This window comes from Panthera uncia, assembly GCF_023721935.1.
Source record: "Panthera uncia isolate 11264 chromosome C1 unlocalized genomic scaffold, Puncia_PCG_1.0 HiC_scaffold_3, whole genome shotgun sequence".
NCBI lineage: Eukaryota > Metazoa > Chordata > Mammalia > Carnivora > Felidae > Panthera > Panthera uncia.
Window position 1 is genome coordinate 62,622,583 of NW_026057584.1, and position 23,003 is coordinate 62,645,585.

The 23,003-nt window shown below is 39.2% G+C and overlaps 1 protein-coding gene across 1 annotated transcript in view; it reads left to right on the forward strand.

Moving 5' to 3' along the window:
• The window catches only part of LRP2 (LDL receptor related protein 2), a 200,288-nt gene that overhangs the window by 56,131 nt on the left and 121,154 nt on the right, over window positions 1-23,003 (forward strand). The window contains exons 5-13 of the mRNA XM_049616085.1: window positions 6,988-7,098; window positions 7,431-7,544; window positions 9,239-9,355; window positions 10,384-10,536; window positions 12,022-12,141; window positions 17,914-18,042; window positions 19,710-19,879; window positions 20,889-21,106; window positions 22,184-22,390. Of these exons, the coding sequence (XP_049472042.1) occupies window positions 6,988-7,098; window positions 7,431-7,544; window positions 9,239-9,355; window positions 10,384-10,536; window positions 12,022-12,141; window positions 17,914-18,042; window positions 19,710-19,879; window positions 20,889-21,106; window positions 22,184-22,390 (1,339 nt within the window). The remainder of the gene's footprint in view (window positions 1-6,987; window positions 7,099-7,430; window positions 7,545-9,238; window positions 9,356-10,383; window positions 10,537-12,021; window positions 12,142-17,913; window positions 18,043-19,709; window positions 19,880-20,888; window positions 21,107-22,183; window positions 22,391-23,003) is intronic.

Here is a 23,003-nt window from a genome sequence, read left to right on the forward strand (position 1 = left end):
AACTATTGCTAATTATCACTGGTTTGCAGTACTTCTCTTTTGATACTTAGGAATGCCAAAGAAAGGGTAAAATCCCTATTACAATGAAGGCTTTCTTGCTGGTAATCAGCAGTATTTGGTCTGCCTGCAACTGGGGCCGCTTTGTCCGTGAAGTTTTATTTCTATTGACTTTCTGTTCTTTAGAATTCAAACATTTTCCTTTATATATCTAATTGCTGAAACTCCAAATGGGAAACAGAGGAATAAAGAGGATGATTCAAGTCATTCTGTAGACTATGATGGCTCGTAAAGAACATGCTTTTCTTCAAACTCAGTTCCACGGTTAAGCTGCCCCTTCAGCCTTGCTCTTACTGTTCTCTTTCTACTACTCCAGGTGAGAAAGCAGAAGCAGAGAGACTGACACCCTTACCTATCACATCACAGACATACCTGTTTTGGTGTTCTTACAGTCAAGATAGAATTCAGAGCCCCAAAACCTTGGGGAAATAAAAATTTCTTATTTAAATCTCCATCAGGGGCACCTGGGTGGCTCAATCAGTTAAGTGTCAGACTCTTGTTTTCGGCTCAAGTCATGATCTCGGGGTTCATGGGGTCCACCCCACGCTGTCAGCACAGAGTCTGCTTGGGATTCTCTTTCTCTCCCTCTCTCTGCCTCTCTCCTGCTTGCACGCATGCTCTCTCTCAAAATAAATAAACTTAAAAGAAAATAAATTGTCATACAAGCACATTATAAATATGTATTAAAAGCTCCCAAGGGGTGCCTGGGTGGCTTAGTCAGTTAAGCGGCGGACTTCAGCTCAGGTCATGATCTTGCGGTCCGTGAGTTCGAGTGCCGCGTCGGGCTCTGTGCTGACAGCTCAGAGCCTGGAGCCTGCTTCCGATTCTGTGTCTCCCTCTCTCTCTGCCCCTCCCCCATTCACGCTCTGTCTCTCTCTGTCTCAAAAATAAAAAAAATTAAAAAAAGTTAAAAAATAAATAAAAGCTCCCAAGACCCCTCTCAGCTGTTGTCCAATTTCTTTGCTCCCTTTTATAACAAAGTTACATAGAGTTGTCTTTAATATCACTGCCTCCATTTCCTCTCCTCTTTCCTTCTTGAACTCCCTGAAAACAGCAGTTTCCACCAATCTCCTGAAAGGATTCTTGTCAATGCCACCAATGACCTTGTTTTACTAAGCCTAATGGCTCCTGTTCAACTGTCACCTTATCAGAGAGCTGCTCCTCACTGTCACTCATTTATTTTTGAGAGAGAGAGAGAGAGAAAGAGAGAGGGAGACAGAGTATGAGTGGGGGAGGGGCTGAGAGAGGAGGAGACACAGAATCTGAAGCAGGTTCCAGCCTCTGAACTGCGGGGCTCAAACTCATGGATTGAGAGATCATGACCTGAGCCACAAGTTGGACGCTTAACTGAGCCACGCAGGTGCCCTGATTGAATAAAATATTTTTTAAAACATTGTGGGAATTTCTTTTTTTTTAAGTTTATTTATTTGTTTTGAGAGAGAGAGAGAGAAAGAGAGAGAGAGAGGGTGTGCGAGCAGGGGAGGGACAGAGAGAGGGGGAGAGAGAGAGAATCTCAAGCAGTCTCCTCACTGTCAGTGAGGACCCTGAAGCGGGGCTTGATCTCACAGTTTGTGAGATCATGACCCGAGCCGAAATCAAGAGTTGGACACTTAACCAACTGAGCCACCCAGGGCCCCCCAACATTGTGGGAACTTCTACCTCACTTGTAATTTTAAAGTTTATCTCTTTATCCAGTTCATAGCAAAGTATCCAGGGAGGTGGATTTCAATAAATGTATGTTGGATAGAATGAAATTCTAATGAAAAGGAACGTAGCACTCTGTAGAATAACTAGCTTTCAGCATAATGACGTTCATGCAGCAATCATTTGCTGATGAATCTTCAATTATCTGGAACAGTTTCTCGATAGGAAGACTGAGCCACGCCATTTCTAGCTATGGTTTGCAAGTGGCCACTCTCATAATTCTAGTGGTGCGGGTACTCTTCCTGTCTCTTCAGTTAAAATTTGCGTGTTTGTTCTGCCCAGATGAGTCACAGAGGATCACTGTAAGGAACAGATAGGAATAGATAATGTGTTTTCTCTTTTTGGCTTCTGCTTCCTGAAAGCTACTTGGATTAAACTTGATTTTAGTCCCATGGTACTAGCCCTTGGGATTACTGTGTTTGCTTTCTCTCTCTCTCTCTTTTTCTTTCGTTTTAATGTTTATTGATTTATTTTGAGAGAGAGAGCAGGGGAGGGGCAGAGAGTGAGGGAGTCACAGAATCTGAAGCAGGCTCCAGGCCCTGAGCTGCTTGCACAGAGCCCAACGCAGGGCTCGAACTCACGAATGTGAGATCCTGACCTGAGCCGAAGTCGGACGCTTAATGGGCTAAGCCATCCAGGCATCCCTGCTTTCTCTTTCTAGGGTGCTGAATTGCTATTTCTATTTTATAAAACTTGTTATGTATATGCTTTTTATTGAAAGCCATTGTTAATTATTTTTGAAGAGTGGCAGGAAATACTTTCCTCTTGTTTTGTTGTATGTTGCTTTATTTCTTTGGTGCTAGTTCATGATGGCAGTCACTTTGGGGATTTGAATTTAACTGGGGAGGGGGTAGAGTGAGTTCCCTGCTATATTGTGGTCTATTTTTTTGGTGCCGACTCTCTTGTTTGTTCTGGTACTCCTGGAAAGCTTTGTTTCCTAGCATAGAGTTTCCTTGAATTCCTGGATCATACCAGATTGAAGTCCTTAATAGAATATGCCATTACTTGCTGAAATCTAGAGTTGGCCTCACCACTCCAGACTCCCAATGTGGGATGGGAAACTGAATGGAAGAAACGAAAACTTTGCTTTTTCTCTAGAGTTATTTATTTTCCTTTTAAAACTATCTTTCTAAGAGTTTCTATTTCTTTCATTCAATTTCATTTTGTTTCTCTAATTTTTTGCTTCTTCCTACTGCTTGCTGTGAAGCTTCTAAGCAGTAGCTACATCTATTGTGATGCTAGGGATGTGCATTGTGGAGCCACATTGCCTGAATTTGAAATCTGGCTCTCCAGTTTACTGGTTGTATGACCTTTTTTAAATTACTTAACCTCAGAAAGGTACATATATAGCATCAATAGAATAGAAATCTATAAATGGGAGTAATAGTGTCTACCTCATAGGGTTGTGATAAGGATGAAATGAGTTCATACATACTGAGTACTTTCTGGCACCTACTTTTCAGTCTATGTTATTGATGGCTTTTATTGTCATTGCTTATTTAACTGTGGGTAGTACTTGCAACTAAGTGCTGGTGGCCAAACTAGCAAACTTTTTCTGGCAAATCATTACTTTGGATTAGCCAGAGTAACTAACTTACAAGGATGAGGCTAAGACCTTGAAAGGTCTCAGGTATCTTGGGCAAGACTTTTATCAGTAATTTCTTATTTTCCTTTAAATCTTACCTTAAGTTTCATAATCTACCTTTAAGATGTCTCCCCTTTCTTTGTAATAAATTTGTCTTCTTTTCTATGTGCTTTTTGACCATTTTGCCAAATTCTGAGACTAGAATGTACTCACAGCCCTCTTGTCAAGATAATAAAGAGTAGTGTTAATATTTACATCTTGCTCTGCTGTGAATGATTTCCATTCTGGGAGTTCCATGAAGTCTTCAAGCCACTTCAGACCCTTTAATTATTTGATTATCTAAACATGGTACTTTCTTGCTCAAATAAAATCATTAGCATAGAAAAATTTTAAAAATCTTCAAGCACCACACCAATCTTGTATGGATATTTGGGGGAAGCTCCCATTTGTAGGGGAACAAACACATACATTTGGCATGTGGAGAAAGTAAGGAAGGGAGAGGGAAGAGGTGGTGTGAGCAAGTGTGTTCTTTTTGTGAATTTTTTTTTAACGGTTTATTTATTTATTTATTTATTTATTTATTTTTGGGACAGAGAGAGACAGAGCATGAACGGGGGAGGGACAGAGAGAGAGGGAGACACAGAATCGGAAACAGGCTCCAGGCTCCGAGCCATCAGCCCAGAGCCTGACGCGGGGCTCGAACTCACGGACCGCGAGATCGTGACCTGGCTGAAGTCGGACGCCTAACCGACTGCGCCACCCAGGCGCCCCTCTTTTTGTGAATTTTTGTGTCAGATAAGCTTTAGAGGTCTTGGGCTACTTGATCGTTGTCAATCTTTCCATTAAGACAAAACTTAGAAGGTTGGGTTTCTCTGGTTTCTTGTGCATTATCTCTTCTCTTAAATTTTCTCTCTACTTAAAATCTTGCAGGACATTTCAGATACATGATGGGTTTGCTCCATGGGAAAAAGTTTATGAGGTTAGACTCTTGACCTGGTTAGGAAATAAACCAAAAAAATAAGATTTTAGGTATCTGCCAGTCCCAAAGTATTGTGACTTCCTATTTCCTGGAGTTGGTAATAGAAATCTTTAAGGGAAGTAGAATCTGTTCATTTCTTATTTTGTTCAGGGTGAATAGTTTGGAACCATTCCCTCTGTGTGGGTCTCCAAATATTTTCAGTATTTAGCTGAGTCGGGTAGTTCCATGCAGTCTTCCCTATGGGCATATACCGCAGTTAACTATGCACAGAATAGACCAGAAGGCTTGTAGGAGTTGAGGCAGGTTCTTGGCTGATTGAGAAGAGATTCATTATCATTGTGGATGGAGACAAGAAAGCTGTTCCTCATTCCTGGTGTTTAACTGCTGACCTCTGACCATCACAATACTCTCCCTGACGCCCTCAAGCTGGCCTTGTTGTTTGTTGGGGGGAATGAGGCGTGTCAGAAAACTTTTAGTCTTGTCAGTGGATACTGTTGTAGTTCTTCCCTTTCCGGTTTTATGGCACTGGCTCTCAAAAGGCAGGATGGCGAGAACAAGTGATCCTCTCAGTATATTTGTCCCAGATCCTTCATATCTGCCATAATCACCTTAAGTGAGGTAGTCACCCTCCAACCCCAAATAAATTTTCCTCCAAACAGATATCTTATCTATTACAAAGACAGGGTTTTCTAAGATCTTTCTCCTGCTTAAAAGGCTACACAACATACTCTAGGAGCTGTCTGGCACACAGGGAGGGGAATTGCTGGCCAGACTCAACTGGCCTCTTGCATCTCTTGAAGTGAGAATTAATAAACAGAGCTGTATGACCCTTTGAAGGCATATTTGTAACACATACCTTCTCAATGATGAAAAGACAGCAGTAACCCTAAGCTGATTCTTAGACTACTAAAAAAATAAATTAAAATTCAGAAGAAATTAAAAATTTTAATCAGCTATTTTAAAATGCCTTCCATTTTATTATACGATTAACTAAATGGAACTTTGGCTATTTAAGTACACCTAAGTATTAAGACACTTAGTAGTCCAGTTTTAAAGTTTTGGAGATGAGAATATTTGGGGTTCTTTCACTGTACAAAAAATGGAAAAGTATCATTTGAGAGTTCATCTTTCATTAAAGTGCACGTTGTTAACTCAGGATAAGTTTAATAAAGTTTCAGCACAGGATTTTGTGCACTGCTCATGCTTGAAGGAGACTTTGGGACTGTTTAAGGAATTATCTGTCCACATCTATGAAACCTCAAAGCAGGTTCTTAAATGAAAAATTGAGCCACAAAGTGGGACTCTATTGTCTAGTCTTTGAGCCCTTATCTAAGGCATACCTTTTGCTTAAAGAGAAATTTGAAGATAATATGAGAATCATTATGAGAACAATCTTTAATGGAAAAAAAAAAAGACCAAGAAAAATATCAGTTTGAGAAGGAGGATATTGAAGACCATAAAAGGCGGAAGTTCAAAATGGTTTTGAAAGCTTTTTACCTAAAAAGTTCATCTGTGATAAGTCAGTAGCAATATCTAACATATCTTGAACACCTTGAGTAATGATCCAGTCCCTGCACTAAGTGTTGGGGATTCTAAAATGGGTAAGACAAGGGGCACCTGGGTGGCTCGGTCGGTTAAGCATCTGATTTCGGCTCAGGTCATGATCTTAGTCTGTCAGTTCGAGCCCTGTATCAGGCTCTGTGCTGACAGCTCAGAGCCTGCTTCAGATTTTGTGTCTCCCTCTCTCTCTGCCCCTCCCCTGCTCATGCTCTGTCTCTCTCTGTCTCAAAATAAATAAAAACATTAAAAAAAAATTTAGATGGGTAAGACAGGATCCTAGAACTTAAGAGGGTGTCATTATGTTGTGGGGGAAACAGATAAACAACTACTAGAATGAAGCCTTCATTCGGAATCACGAGAGGTATGTGTTTCAATTATGGGGACACACAGGAGAGGGACTATCAGCATGTTATTCCTGCAAGGGACATCCTGATTTTTTCCATCTTGAGCTAGAAAACCAGAGTTAAGCATCTGGTTAATAGCATATGTGTATAATGTGGTAATAGTTACTTGTGCTTGTAGAACACATTATGCTTTTCAGAATGCGATAGTAGACATTGTGTTTTGAGGTCCCTCTACCCTGTGAACTAAATTATGTAAATGTATGGATAAAGAAGTGGTAACAGAGACGATAAGCAGCTTGAGTAAGAGTAAATAGCTACTGAGTGGTCCCATCCCTCCTAACTTAGAAGCCTGTTTTCAGAAAGGAAACAACCCTCTGGCAAAAGAAACAGCCCTTCACTTCTCAAAGCCTGTTTGGTAGTACACTAGCTATCTGGGATGTTATCTGTATTATGTAAAAGAAGGTCCCATTTTGGAATAAGTTAAATTCCTTCTCATTCTTTAGCTCTGAGCTCATAGGTCACTTCTTCAGGGGAGACTTCCCTGGGCTCTGGACTCCCCCCTGCTATGCATTCTCATAGAACCCTGCACTTTCCACATTAGCGCACAGCCCAGTTTGTAATTTGTAAAAGGAACCAGGTCTCTTTTGTTTTCCAGTATATGCTCAGCATTTAGTGTCTAACATGTAGTAGTCACTGAAGAAGTGTATGCAGAAGGAATGTCTTAATTTAAGATTTGTGTGTTATTTTCCTTTTTTTAGAATACCCAACATGCGAACAGCTTACCTGTGCCAGTGGAGCCTGCTATAACAGCAGTCAGAAATGTGATGGGAGAATTGACTGCCGAGACTCTTCTGATGAAAGCAATTGCAGTGAGTAATGTATACAAGATGTGCAATGGTGTGCACAGTCATTTATGCTGGCCAATTCCACAGTCTCTTCCTGAATTTGTGTTCGGTGAATTCATGTTGGTAGCCTGAAGTCAGTATTTGGAAGTGGGAGTATTTGCACCATGGAAATTGGCAAACACTACGAGTCAGGGCCTTTTTGTTCCTGGAGAATTGGTTGTTAAACATTTACCAGCATGCTGCTGCATAATAAAAATCTCTTTTTAAACTTGAGACAGAATCTTCCTGTGAAATTAAATGGCTACAGTGGAATTGAACTTCTCTTTCTTCTTGCCCTCGTTAACTTTGTGTCACAGCTCAGGAATGTTCACAACACGAGTTCCAGTGTGACATTGGGGTGTGCATCCCTCGTATCTATGTCTGTGACCATTACCCTGATTGCGAAGACGGCGGTGATGAACGTTCTTGTGGTACGGTGATTTCCTTATGCTGGGTCAGGTTGCTAGGAGTGTTGCTGTAGTTATTTTCTGACGAATGTACCACTCTTTTCAAACAAAAGGGTCACTATGTCTGATGGCAGATGGAGCCAGAAGATCACTTAGGCCTCATGGCATGAGTTTCAGCAGTGTAGTTAGACCTGGACTCTTTTATCTTCTAAGGATCTGTGTAGAGTTGAAGGATTGCTGATGGACAGTGTGCATTTTTCCCCCTTAGGCTACAAGGGTACAGGGTGTATTGTATCACTAGGCTCTCAAATTACCCATACCTCAGTAATGGGTCTGATAACCTTGATAGTTGAATGAGAGAAACACTTCGAAGGGAGAGGAAGTTCCCTTATCGCAGTGGTCCTAGCTCCCCTCCTTACTTTGAAATTCTTACCACATTGATATTGGAGGGGCAGGAAAGTTTCAGTGTGGTGCAGGTGGATTTTGTTGCCTCCACTTTTTAACTCTGTCCCTACTTTTTATTTTCCTTTTAATTGCCTATGAGGCACATCACCTCTCATGGTTGCCAACTGTGGACTAATTTTTTTTATGTAATTTTTTTAACATTTATTTATTTTTGAGAGAGAGAGAGAGAGAGAGAGTGAGAGAATGTGAGCAGGGAAGGGGCAGAGAGAGAAGGAGACACAGAATCTGAAGCAGGCTCCAAGATTTGAGCTGTCAGCGCAGAGCCTGATGCAGGACTCGAACTCATGGATTGTGAGATCATGACCTGAGCCGAAGTTGGACACTAACTGACTGAGCCACCCAGGCACTCTCACTCTGGACTCATTTTATTGGAATATGTAGTTTGAAGTCTCTGTGAGAGAGTTTTACTGATTTCACAAAATGAGGTGGCACCTTTTTGTGGTCATTTATGTACTAGAATGTTGTGATTTTTGTAACCATACTCATTTTGATTGATTGGCACCTATGCCTTGCTAAATTATTTTCAGTATCATCCTAACTTTTCTTTAAACATTTTTTTTTGATGTTTATTCATTTTTGAGAGACAGAGAGCATGAGTGGAGGAGGGGCAGGGAGAGAAGGAGACACAGAATCCGAAGCAGACTCTAGGCTCCGAGCTGTTCAGCACAGAGCCAGACGTGGGGCTCGAACCCACAAACTGTGAGATCATGACCTGAGCCGAAGTCAGATGGTTAACCAACTGAGCCACCAGGCGCCCCATCACCCTAACTTTTTATGAGCCATGCCTGACTTGCTTTCTGGCCCCTGGGCTTATTTCAGTGACTGTATTAAAGAGAATGTGACAACACAGAATGGGTGACTCAGAATCATTTGGTCTTAGATAGCAATTTCGGTGCTTGTGATAAAGTAAGGGCATGCTGGACGTTGACCTGTCTATAGCACATTTATCAATCTGCATTCTTTGTTCTGTGTCAACCTATAGCATACTGCCTTATAATTTTGAGAGACAGACTGGCATCTGAGTTCACATCCTTGACCCAAAGATGCTGTTATGTTTTCTCCCCTTCTTTTTTCCACTCTTCCCCCTGTTCTTTCCTGGTTGTTTTTGTTTTGTTTTGTTTTGTTTTGTTTTGAGATACTTTAGAGACTAAATTGACAGAGTCAGTTTCGTTTCAGTTTAGGCAGTGAGTTGAACTTCTTGATTTTTCCCAAGTGATTTGTGTCTTTGGAGTGCAACTGCTGTTTTCTTCCAGCCTACGAGACCTGCAGAGGCAACCAGTTCACTTGCTCCAATGGCTACTGCATTAGTCAAAATATGGTTTGTGATGGAGAGGATGACTGCAGAGATAATGGAGATGAAAATGGATGTGGTAAGGAGAAGAGATTCTTATTGGAAAGCATTTTCTTAAAGTGTTTTCCAGAACTTGTATTCCTACTCTCCTTGTTAGAAATTATCTGTGATAAGCAATTCTCAGGATTGCCTGCATTTTAAGTAACTTAGTGGGTGGGGAAGAAGGAGGTGACTCCCCTGGCTTTTCTTAAAAGGACCCTGGACCCAATTATAGAATAAATTATGATTTCTTCCCTGTCATCATTAAAGCAGAATAGGTGGGGCAGTCTGTCCCTCTTCTTTAACATATGCTGACTTTTTTCTGTTTTCAAATTCGGATTTTCAACCACACAAGCCACTGACATCCAGTGGTAGAAGATAGGCAACGTGTGAGAGAAAGAGTTAGGGATTGGTAGTTGCAGGAGACTCTGCTACCCAGGGAATTGTTTCAAGATTCTTTGAGAAGGAAATTGACAATGATATTCACCGCCTTCACCAGCAGTACCTCCAACAGTTCAGAAGTTACTAACGCCCACAGCATAAAGCAAGTCCTGTACTGTTCCAGCCCCTGATATAGTAAGAGTGATGCTTGGGGAAGATCCATTGGTTTCAGTGTTCCAGGCAGCAGTCTTCCTGCAGTTTAGTTGTAGTTTTTCTTACATTGATGACATTTCACTAAAGAAAAAGAACAACCAAAAAAAGGACAGACAAAAACAAAATAAAAACTCAGGAAACTTGCTATTACCTTGATAACCCTAGTTCTATAATTCAGGATTTAAATTAACTGCATTTTCTTCTAGGGGTTATTAATCTAGTTTGTTTGATAATTCAGGTCCATGTGTCTTCTTACTCTTATAATCTGTCTGCCTATCTTAGAACAGAACTTGAATAATTCCATTTGCCACTTCTCATCTCAGTAAAAGCCCGGTAGTGCAGTTAGAAATACTAGTTTACTAAGAATACTTGTGGACTTCTCTTGTCCACCTGGTCTATATTCTCTATATTGATTAAAAAGAGTTGGCTCCCTCTCCCATGTGGCCTGTGTCTCTTTTATTCCACCCCCTGCAGAAAGCAGTACTCATCATATTCGTGAATGTTACCCAGGCGAATGGGCTTGTCCAGAGTCTGGAAAATGCATCCCAGTTTTAAAGGTTTGTGATGGGACTTTAGATTGTCCAGGAGGAGAAGATGAAACCAATATTACCAAAGGACGATTTTGTGGTGAGTATGGAAATTTATCTGGGTAGTTTTCAGATGAAGACTGTTTTTGAGAGAGAGCACACATGAGTCGGGGAGGGAGAGGATGACAGAGGATCCAAAGTAGGCTCTGTGCTGACAGCAGAGAGTCCGATGTGGGGCTTGAACTCACGAACCACGAGATCATGACCTGAGCCAAAGTAGGAAGCTTAACCCACTGAGCCACCCAGGCACCCCTCAGATAAAGAGGTTTCTGTTTTTCTATAATAGATTGCCAAATACAGAGAGTATTGGTGTTTGCATAACTATCCTAAAACTTACTGGATTAAACCAAGTAATATTTATCTCTCGTGGTCCTTTGGGTTGGCTAGGAAGTTTTGTGGCCTAGACCGGCTCATTGACACATCAAAGATGTTAAAATGAAAACCCAGTCTAGTCTTTTTCCACATGGTGATAGAAAAGGCAAACCCTAGCGAATGAGCTCTTTTGAACCTCTTCTTAGGTCATGTTTGCTAAATTTGTTATTGGCCAAAGCAGGTCATCTGGCCAAGCTTAGATTCAATGGATTGATGAAACAAACTCCATCTCTTAATGGGAGGAGCTTCAAAATATTTGTGGTGTTTCTTCTTTCACCCAAGCAGAATGGTTTTAATGGCAATTTTGATGATTCTAAAGGTGTTCTGGAGATTTTATTCTCTGGCTTATACTTATGGAGAAGTCTTATCTGGCTATATTGGAAAAAAAAAAAAAGAACCTTCTGGTTTCTGGGATATATACCTAACTTTAGTTTTTCTTTTTTCCTATCTATCTATCTATCTATCTATCTATTTACTGAGTGAGTGGAGGAGGGAGAGACAGAGAGAAAGAGAGAGAGGGAGAGAGATACACACAAAATTCGAAGCAGGCTGACAGCTCAGAGCCTGATGCGGGGCTCTGAACCATGAACCATGAGATCATGACCTTAGCCAAAATGCTTAACCTAAGTCAGACTCTTAACTGATTGAGCCACCCAGGCACCCCAGTTTTTCTTTTTTTTTCTAAATGGTTGTAGAATATCCCCCCACCGTCAATCCATCAACTGTATGGACAATTGAGTGTCCTATATGGGAATACAATTTATGACCTGTAGTCTATAAATTATCTAGTAGTTGTTTAGAAGTAGCCATGGTTAACATGTTTCATGTTGCCAATCCAGTCACTTGGGAATTCTTGACTTTTTTCTACTATGTAAACAAAAAGATAGGCTTATGAGTTGATTTTTCCATAAACCGCCTTTAAGATGACTTGACTTGCATGTAGTTATAACTTTAAAAGGATTTATTTTTTTAAAAATAGGATTGAGCTTTTATTGCATAAAATTGCAGGAAGGCTTGAATGGTAATAATTTCTGTGTCTCTACTACATGCTTAATTAACTTTTAGGTTTGATAAAGGAAGCTTTTACTTTATAGGTAAATCAGTCTTGTCCAGAGTTCACTATTTATTTAACAAAGTGTTTTTCTCTGTTTAGATGTGAATTTGTGTTCTATATTGAGCTGTGAGTACCAATGCCACCCGTCACCAAATGGAGGGATATGTCATTGTCCCCTAGGTTTTATCCTTGACCAAAATAACACCCGCACCTGTGTTGGTAAGTGACAGGTGGGAGTGCCTTGTGTTTCATCACAAGTGCAATGCTGCGACACTGATGTGTTATGTGATCTCTGACATCAAGGTGTTTATACTTGTGGATAGGAGTGACTATCTTTATAACAAAGACCAACACAGTCCCCATAGAAAACCTGGACAATAGGAAGTTTTAAGTCTGAGAAACTTGTGAAATGCACAAGGCAAAAGAGTGGTTCTTTTGAGTGGGTTGACTAGCTACGTGGATACTTGTCCACAACATAATGAAGGAAGAAATCTTTTCGTGTTTTTTAGTATTTGGAAGCAGGGTTGGTGTGGCCACACTGGTTGTTTAATATGGTATTACATGCATGTGGATGTATTACCACATGGCTTCTTCTCACCCCTGGCCTCTTCTCCAGGATGCTCATACCTCTTCAGGACTCAGCAACTAAAGAGTGGTCACGTAACACAGATCATCAGCTCTCTGCTCCACTGGCCACGGTGGCCAGTCAGTACCCATGCCATGCTTGTTGTTAATCCTATTGATTTCACCTGTGTTTGAAGATTCTTGAAACTTGGTTCAAGAGTAGACACTGTCATTTTGCTTCATTTGGCTGGCATTGAAGTAGATGCTGGTGCACCAGATACTTCTCACATCTCTCTTACCTGAATTGTAACAATGATTTTTCCCACTAGGAAATTTTTGAGTGTGATGTGAGCCAGCTTTGCATCCTTCTGAGATTAGGATGGGGTCTGATGATAGGAAAATTACTATGGCCAAGTAACATCAATTTAGTTTTTGTAGGATTTAAACAGTGATTTTTAATGCTCAGATTTCTTTCCTTCTTTCTGATTTTTGATACACAAACAAACGTATTAGCAGAAAGTGTCCATAGGGGTTTCTATTTATTTATTTTTAATGTTTATTGTTTATTTTTGAGAGAGAGAGAGACAGGTGCAAGCAGGGGAGGGACAGGGAGAGAGGGAGATGCAGAATCTGAAGCAGGCTCCAGGCTCTGAGCTTTTAGTACAGAGCTCGATGTGGGGCTTGACCCCATGAACAGTGAGATCATGACCTGAGCCAAAGTCAGATGCTTAACTGACTGAACCACCCAGACGCCCCCAGGTTTTTTTTTTTTTTTAACTTTGTTTTTACTGTTGTTGGCAAAAGGGCATCTGGAAGGTAACTGTAATGATTCTTTAAAATTAAGTTTGGTAGTCATCTATGGATCTCCAAAAGATAGATAATTCAGATTTTTCCTAGGATATTTGTGTTCTTTTGATATTCCTTCCAAATAAGGGGTTCTTCAGGGTTTTCTGAATAAAAAGACATGGCATATGTAAGACATACTTTTACAAAAGTGCTTCTCCTGAAGTAATTTCCAAAATATTAATATAATTTGGCCAAAAATACTGAATTTGGGTAAAAGTAATGAAGTTATTCAGTCTGTAGTCTCAGCTCATGGCTTCCAATTTGGTTATACTATATCAAATATGGTTTATCTTAATAACTGTTCACAGCCAGAAAAAAATTTAATGCCACAAATTAACTCTGGTTTACAATTTTAACTTGAAACTTTTGAGAAAGTCTATTCCTCAGTGTTATTGAGAACCATAATGGGACTCACTTATGTGTCATATGCCAAAGAAAAATAAGATTTTTATATCCGCTAAGCAATCCAATTAAGGTGGTCCTTGTGGTGTTCAAAGGAGGCAATTTTAGGTTTCTAATGTTGGGACCATGCCCCAAAGTTTGCCCATGATCTGATTGTTCCCCTGAAGTAACAGTATAGTTACTTGTTGAATATAAGACATGTCACAAGACAAGACATGCATATAAGATAAGACATGTGCTTTACACAAATCACTCCAAGAGATTCTGAAGACTCAGAGACAACTCAAAATTATTTAAGGAAGCCCTTAAATTTCTAACCATTTGAAAATATTCTATAAAGAAAGATGATGATCTGTAACGGGCATTAAATGAAATCAGGACACTTTTTGTGTTTTATTATTACAATCATCATCATCACCACCACCATCATCAGATTGGGGATGCAGTCAAGTAATTAAAAAATACCGGTCACTTGAGTGTTCTCAACTGTTAGGTGGTTTTCTGAGCCCCTGCCTGTGCTGCCTGGCTTCATTGTGAAGGCAGCGTCCCCTTTTCCTCAGAGTGCTGTTCATCTGTGGGTGCAAGGCTGCTCCTTTTGTCTTTGGCAAATGTCAGGGTCTACCCCCCCACCCCCCGCCCCACCCCGCCACTTATTGCCACCCACCTGCCAATTCGATTTCTAGTCTTTTTAGTTCTCTAGGCATTTCTCCTTTCTCTTAGTAGAAAAGGAATTCCAATAGAAATACCAGAAGCCACATTCTCAGTATTCCATCAGCTTCTCTCTTTTTTCTTCTCTCACTCCCCGAAGAGGGGACTGAGACGGCTGCTGAGCTGCGTTGCATTTGGAACTTGATAGGCCGTGAAGTCTATTCAGTAAAAGTGATTGCTCTTTCAGAATCCTTGGCTTAGTTTTGTGATGCCCTACAACCTGTTCTTAGACATTTTCCAACACTTTTCCCCCCAGTAGCTAAGTCTATGATGAGCTTTGGGTTCTATTTTCAAGTGTCTAGGGCTACTTGTCAGAGGTCTGGGCCACTTTGTTTTGAAGTCTGAAATAAATGAAAACTGTCATAATGAGTTTTTAAAAATACATTTAACCTATTAGTGAATGTAATACAGAAAATGCCAATGTTCTGCTGTGGCATAAGATAATTTCAGGGTTTCTAAAACTCACCCAGTTCCTAGCACACTGGAAGTCGTTGATCTAATACTACGGCACTAGTTTTAACTTACATGATGAACATCTTTTTTTTAATCCCTGCAGTGTGTGCCTGGGACTTTAGTACAGATGACTTCATTTGGAGATAAACTCAAAAGTCTGCAGTTGGGGGCCTTTGTGATTGTCAGGTCCCGTGCCACCTGTAGAGACCTTTTCTGTGATCTCTGTTTTTCAAAGATGTGTTCTTTGAAGCTGGGTTAACATTTATTTCACAGACTGTGTTTTGCTCTCTTTGTAAAGAGAACACATTAGTTTTGATATGTGACATTACAAAACCAGTTACACTTGTTTCAGCAGGGCTTTTAGGAAAATTCTTTTGGTTTGCTCTTTCAAGCATTTCAACTCAATAAACACTCTCTGTATGACTGTAACCCTGCATGGCTGGCTCATTACAGAGGCTTCAGGTGTTGGAAACCTATGCAACATCTATCATCTTAGACATGGCTCCCCAGTGAATGCCTCAGTGGTAATCAAGAATAAAATTGAATAATCCTGACAAGTAATCTTGTGGACTTCTACCATTCATCTGCCCTTGGTAGTCTTGACCTGGCTGTGGAGCCTCCGAGGCATGCTGAAGCAGTTTACCAGGGTTATTGTTTCTGATTGACAGGACATGCTGTTTGTTGACGGAATGACATCATGGTACGGAGTTAGGGCAGGGAGGTCATTCAGCATGGTGGGATTTCAGACAACCTGACGGATCAGAGGGTGTCCAAGGGGGTCTAAGCTAAAAAGGGGTTTTTGAATTATTTTCAAAGCAGTATCTGTTGGTATGAGGTGACAAAGAATAAAAAGGAAAGAAAAATAGGTAAAGGTAATGGCGTGGGAGGTGGCATTATAAAGCAGTGTGTTAGGGTTTTAGACAGTTTGCACTACTTTTCTATTCTCATCAAAAGCCTCAAGTCTACTTTAATTTTTCTTGTTTTCACTTTGGCTGATGATGTGTAGTAATTATCCTTCATTTTTCTCCGTAATGCAGACTGTAATCTTATTCATTCATTAAAAGTGACAGTGATTTTATACACTCATTCAACCTTTAAAGTACTTGTAGCCCAGGTGATAGGAAGGGCATTTGCACCCGAGAATTCTTAGTTATGACTTCTTCACCTTTGGTTTTCTTCTGTTTGACATCAGAACTCCTGTTCCCGGGGTGACTGCAGGCCCTTAAGACATATTCTCATCGGTCTTGCATTCAAAATGAGGTCATGACATTCTGGGAATTTGAGGGCGAATATCCTGTACTTTCATTTCTACTGAGGTGAAGCCTCAGGTGGTGCTTTCTCAGGGCCGAGGTGAGGGCACACAAGAGATAAGTCATGAAAGGCCTTTTATTTATATACACATGCCTTTTACCTTGTCATGTCCAAATTGGATTAATGTTTTCCTTTGGTTAGTCACAGTTCTTGGAAAGGGCCATGTAGGCCCATGTTGTTGTAGTTGATCTTGAGGGAAAACTGGAAACTTCAGCTTCATCCCAGCGCTTTCTTGAGCTTTGTAGTTGGGGAGTTGTGAGATAGAGGGCCACGCAGCAAGTATAGTAGAACCTAATTCACAACTGTGACATTTGTTGCAAATGTAATCGGGTCCTAGAAATGTGGAGAATTCTAGACCCTAGGGTACAATGCTTTCAGAAATTATAATTTACTGAGAACCTGTTGGTATAGGATGTGATGGTCTTCCTCCCAGGTGAAGAGAGCAGGGTGAAGGAGACTGAAGAGTGGATGTGAATTTGGAGGGTCAAATGAAATATTTGGCAACAATCTACTAAGGATAGGCTACAATTTCTGTAGCCCTTAAGGTGTACAATCTTTGAGAAAGACTCGATATATTTTATGTTGTTCCATCTGCTTCTCTCCCCCCCCCCCATACTGTATTGTTTATATGTCAGTTTTAGAAAGTAGAACTAGGACAATGGTGACAGTAAACCCTACTCAGTCATATAATGGACTTCCAATGAACACTTATTAAATGAATGAATGAATAAGAAGTTAATGAATAAGTAGAAGAGAAGATATTTTAAAAATGTCTTAAAAATGATTTAAATTTAATTTTTGGTTTAATTTTTGATGTCAGAGGAAAGGCAGCTGGGCAAATGAATCTTTCCAAATACTTTATTGCAGTTACAGTTTTGTAACTTCTTGATGGGATAGATATAGGGCAGGTCTTACTTTATTCTGATGTAGCACTGTCCAATAGAACTTTCTGCAATGGTGGAAATGTACTATATCTACACTTTCACATATGGTAACCCTTGATCATATCTAGCTGTTGATCACTTGAAATGTGGCAAGTAAGACTAAGAACATGAATTATTAATTTTATTTCATTTTATTTGATTTTAAAATGTTTATTCATTTTGAGAGAGAAAGAGAGAGAGCAGAGAGGGAGGGGCAGAGAGAGAATCCCAAGCAGGCTCTGCGCTGGCAAGGTGCAAGCCATGAGATCACGACCTGAGCCAAAATCAAAAGTCACATGCTTAACCAGTTGAGCCATCCAGGCGCCCCAATTTTCATTTTAATTAATCGAAATATAAATTTAGGAAGCCACGGTGGGCTAGTGGCTGCTATATGGGAAAACACAGTTTTGAAGGGAAGAAATTCAGGTATTTTGTAAATCAACATTAAAAAATGAAATGCAATACCACAAGGCTATGAATCTAAGCAGTGCTGTGCATCCTCTGTAAAATTATCCTTTGTGCAGATTAAAAAAAAAACTGTTTAAATCATCTTAGATTTATTATTATTTATTATGGAAATATCATATTATTTCCATAATATGAAGATGCCTGTTCTGAATTCCTATTTTTTATTGTATGCCTAGAATCTGGGCTACCTCCAGAGGGTACTTATTTAGATATGGGCATCACCACATTCCTATATGGCCCGTCCAAGACTTCTGTCAGAGTGTGTTCAAAAAATGCTGGTAAACATGGTTATAAATATTTATTTCCCATGTGGCAGATTTTAATGATTGCCAGATATGGGGAATTTGTGACCAGATGTGTGAAGACCGAATTGGCCATCACCAGTGCCACTGCGCAGAAGGGTATGTCTTGGAGCATCAGCAACATTGCAAAGCTAATACTTCCTGTGAGTAAATTAAGTACGCTTGCCATATATTGGAACCGGAAACAGGAAATATCCTCCTTCCATAGCAGATGACAAAAGAAATATCATCATTTATGTGGATAGCAGGGTTTTTTCATCACAAATTAGGAGTGGGCCCTGCTGGCAGAAGAACGGGTCCACGTAAATTTTATACTTTGTTTCTTAGGGACCAATTTGTGGATTAATTATGACCATTATTCATATAGTTTTTTAATTGGTTGCTTGTCCACTTTGAGTCTGAGCTTTTGTGTCATCCACAACATTTAATTGTGGTATGTTACTTGTACATTTAAATTTTAATTTACCTACCACAAATGTGGGTGACTAGTATCTATAGAAATAATTTTGGTATTGTTTATGAAACATTTAGGGGTGGTTCCAAATGGACCTATGAAACTTGGGTTGGAATTTTGGGGAATGCCCTCATTCTGGATGTTTGGTTGGAATCAATCTAAGAGTACTGTAGTATAGAAAATTTATGGGGAAAATCTGTTAAAAAAAAAAGAAAAGGTATTCCCCCTCCTCCATTTATCATGACATTTTGTCATTGAATCATGCATTTCTGGGATAGAAGATCTTGACTTTGTTTCTTTTCGCCAATGTTTTTTTTCACATATTATTTTGAAGTTCCTTTGGCCTGACATTTATCTGTTCATATAATTGATCAATTGCCCATTTCCAAGTTATTTTCCTGTACGAAATCTGGCTTGCTGTGTAATAGCTTTTTGGTACAGCTGATTTTTTAACAACTAAATGTAGTTATTTTTAAATGGATAATAAATTCATATGTTCAAAAACTCTAATCTATAAAAATGTCTTTCTCCATCTCTGTTTCTCTCTGCCCAGTTTCCACTTCCCTTATCCCATGGATATCATTGTTTATTTCAATTCTAGTGATTGTTAAATACATAAATAAGAATGTACAAGTATAGGTATTTAATTCTATTTTTCTATACACACGGTTGTGCATTTTGCTGATATGTATCAACACAGAACTTTTCTTCACTTTTTTTATGGTAGCATAATAGTCCATTTTTTGGATGTATATTATTTATTTAGCTATTTCCCTACTAATGGACTTTTATATCATTTTTTATCCTTTGCATTTTTGATCCTTTAGCCATTGCAGACAAGACTGTGAGGAAAATCTTGATACTCATGTCATTTTGCAAGCCTGTGAGTTTGTAGGTAAAGCAGATTTGGATCATCATTGCCATATTTTTAACAGTGATTTCCCAGTAATCCTTAAGATATGTTCTGTGCTTTACATAATCTGAAGTTGCACATGGGGTAAGGTGCCCATATCACAGAGGATTCTTGAAAATACCTGATGTATTCCCCTCAGTGTCCTTGAAAGCACATTGGACTAGCAGTCAGGACACTTGAATTCTTGGTAGACTCTGTTCCTAACTTACTTTGATTTTGAACACTTCATCAAACATCTTTTGCCTCCATTTGCTTATCTGTAAACTGGGTAGAATGACACCCATATGCCTGCCTCAGAAGTGTATTTTAAAATGAAATAAGATAACATAGAAGAAGTATTTGAAAAGGCAGGAAGCCTATCAGTTGTAAGTTCTTCTGAGAGAGTGATATGCATATGTTTGTTCACTTAAAGGTGTGATAATACCTTCCTTCTTCACATTTAGCTGAGCAGGCCTCCGTTATTTTCTCCAACGGTCGGGATTTGCTAATTGGTGATATTCATGGAAGGACCTTTTCCATGCTGGTAGAGTCTCAAAATCATGGAGTGGCTGTGGGTGTGGATTTTCACTATCACCTACACAGGGTCTTTTGGACTGACACTGTGCAAGATAAGGTAAATAGAAATTTCAGGAGTGTAGCTTGGGAGTTGATAGAACCCCAAGCACAAAGTGTTGATAGCTTTCATTTTTGGGGGAGTGAAGGGGAAAGTTCTTTTGTTTTCTAACAAAAAAGGCCCTTGAGATATTTTGTGTTAATCAGCACCTTTTCCATGCTATACTATTACATGTGACCTATTAAACAAAGCAGTCTATTATATGGATTAGCCTTGAGCAACTTTTAATTTTATTCGAAATGGAGTCCAAAAGCCTAATTAAAAGAAATAGTAGACATTCTTTCAAAACTGGACAGATATTTGGTAGTAATTTTTGAAACTTGATCATTTAAAATGTAAAAACTACTCTGTTGCTTTGGATGATAAAAATCAGATTTTACCTGCATCTTCTAAATGGAACTGTAATGGAAGATTCGGTAACAAATATTGACAACACTTTGTTTAACAGCCAAAATTTCATTATGCTGTCTTATTTGGAAAGTGTGACAGATTTAATTTCAACATTGAGTGTTGCAATAGAGATTTTTAAAACAAACTTTAGAGGCTTCTAAAGAGTTATGGAATTTTATTTCTTCCTGTCACATTTTCTGTACTATTAGTAAAATTTTAATTCAATTATGTGATGACTTTTGCATAAAAATTCTAAAAAATGAGAATTTGGATTATTAATAATACTGATTTGATTACAGCTAAAAATCAAAACAAACCATCACCACCTCCTCCACAAAAAAATCCACATTCTTTAATGAAACTTTTGGTAGTTACCAAGAATTAGAAATGCAGGATTTTAAAAAAATCCAAATTTTTTATATTTGCCTTACATATACTTTGAAATATACTTTCTCCTTAGGAACCCATTATATGAAATATTTTAGCAAATCTCAGTGAATTTTTTTTTTTAAGTCCAGCTGACTGATTGGTACAGCATAGATGATAAATATACTGAATGAATATAGGAAAACAGTGCCCACAGCTTAAGACATGTAATTTTGTTTTTTCTTTCTTTTAGGTTTTTTCAGTTGACATTAATGGCTTAAATATCCAAGAAGTTGTTTCTCTTGATGATCCAGAGAATCTGGCCGTAGACTGGATTAATAATAAACTTTATTTAGTAGAGACCAAGGTCAACCGCATAGATATGGTAAATATAGACGGAAGCCACCGGCTCACCCTCATAACCGAAAACTTGGGGCATCCTAGAGGAATTGCCGTGGACCCAACTGTTGGGTAAGAGATGTGGAAACATACTGATTTTAGTATTTTTGGAGCTTTATCTCTCCTCTTATACATAAAACATCCATTGGATTAATTAAAGGTTAATTCTGATTTCTTGTAGGCTCCAAAACCCATGCTTATTTTATGTCTCCACTCATAGAAGCTTTAAAGGAGTACCTCTACTGGTGTACTAAGAATATATGATTTTTTAGGGATATGAATTTTATTTTTAGTGTTCGCCACATTTGTCTGCTGAGAGAGTAGACTCTGTTCTGACTCAATCTAATAATGTTGTTACAACTAGATGTTGCTTTTGATTCACCGTGATCAAGATGATCATTCTAACATGAATTAGCTGTAGTTTTTTAAAGAGGGGAAAGAAGATCGGAGCTATTCTTTTGGCAATTGTTACAAACTGGGATTGAGATGACAATGGTAATACCTAATTACAAGTTGTTTAATGTGCGACACACCATCAAGATTGGTAATGCTTACTTGTCTGCAGGTGTAAATTCAAATTTTCCTTGTGTCCACATTTGAAAACAGTTATAGGAGACTTAGCTTTCTCCCAAATTCTCAAAGTTGGATCTTAGAACACTTGGGGGTGCCTGGGTGGCTCAGTTGGTTAAGCGTCTGAGTGGCTCAGTCGGTTAAGAGTCTGATTTCGGCTCAGGTCATGATCTTGAAGTTCGTGAGTTCGAGCCCTGCGTTGGGCTGTGTGCTGACAGCTTGGAGCTTGGATCCTGGAGCCTGCTCACACTCTGTCTCTCCCTTTTTATCAAAAATAAACATTTAAAAAAAAATTAGAAGGCTTGTCTGAACTTTGGGCTACTGAAATGTTGGTGAATGATGATTATTCATTTGTACTTCATGACATGAATTTTTAGGCTGCCATATCAGTGCATTTTAATGGTTGCTATTTGGAGTTGTTGACTCTCCTGATTGGCCTTCATAGTCTCTGATTTTTTTCTTTTGTTGTTTTATACTCCGATGATTCTGGAGAAAATTTCCATTGATCCAAGCAACCTAAAAAAATATTTTCCAGAGAAACTTGTAAAATAACTGTCATCTTTTGTTTTTCTTTTGTAGTTATTTATTTTTCTCAGATTGGGAGAGCCTTTCTGGGGAACCTAAGGTGGAAAGGGCTTTCATGGATGGCACCAACCGGAAAGACTTGGTAAAAACAAAATTGGGATGGCCTGCTGGGATAACCCTGGATATAGTATCAAAGCGTGTTTACTGGGTGGACTGCCGGTTTGATTACATTGAGACTGTAACTTATGATGGAATTCAAAGGTAAGAAGTATTTTTTATAGCTTCATAAGTTTGGGAAAAAATTATATACATATAAATATAAATATTTATAAATAGTATATATATAAATTTATGGAGAGGGGTACATAGCAGGACCAGAATTAAAATACTTTAATTAAAATTAAATTACTGGGTGGCTCAGTTGGTGAAGCATCTGACTTTGGCTTAGGTCATGATCTCATGGTTGGTGAGTTCAAGTCCCCCATGGGGTGAGCTTGAGCTCTGCTTTGGGTGAGCCCCGCTTCTCTCCCTCCCTCTCTCTCTCTGCCCCTTGCTCACTTGTGCTCCCCCCTCTCAAAAAAATACGGACTTTGTGGGTTCAATATCTTGAATAACTTTTGTGTTGACATTTGCATGAAGCGACAAGGTTTTGTTTTTGGATTGTTGTTAACTTTTCTTGTGTTCCATGTTAATACTCATTATTACGAAGAGCATTTGTTCTTTGATTTCTCCTCTCCAACCTTTCCCCCACTCCCAGATGGAACACATTATTTTCATTAACTCCTGAGTCCATTTATTTCTCTGGGTCCCTTATGGTTTGTTTCCAAAGAACACTTTATTGTTTAGCTTTCTAACTTTCCCCCAGTGAATAAGT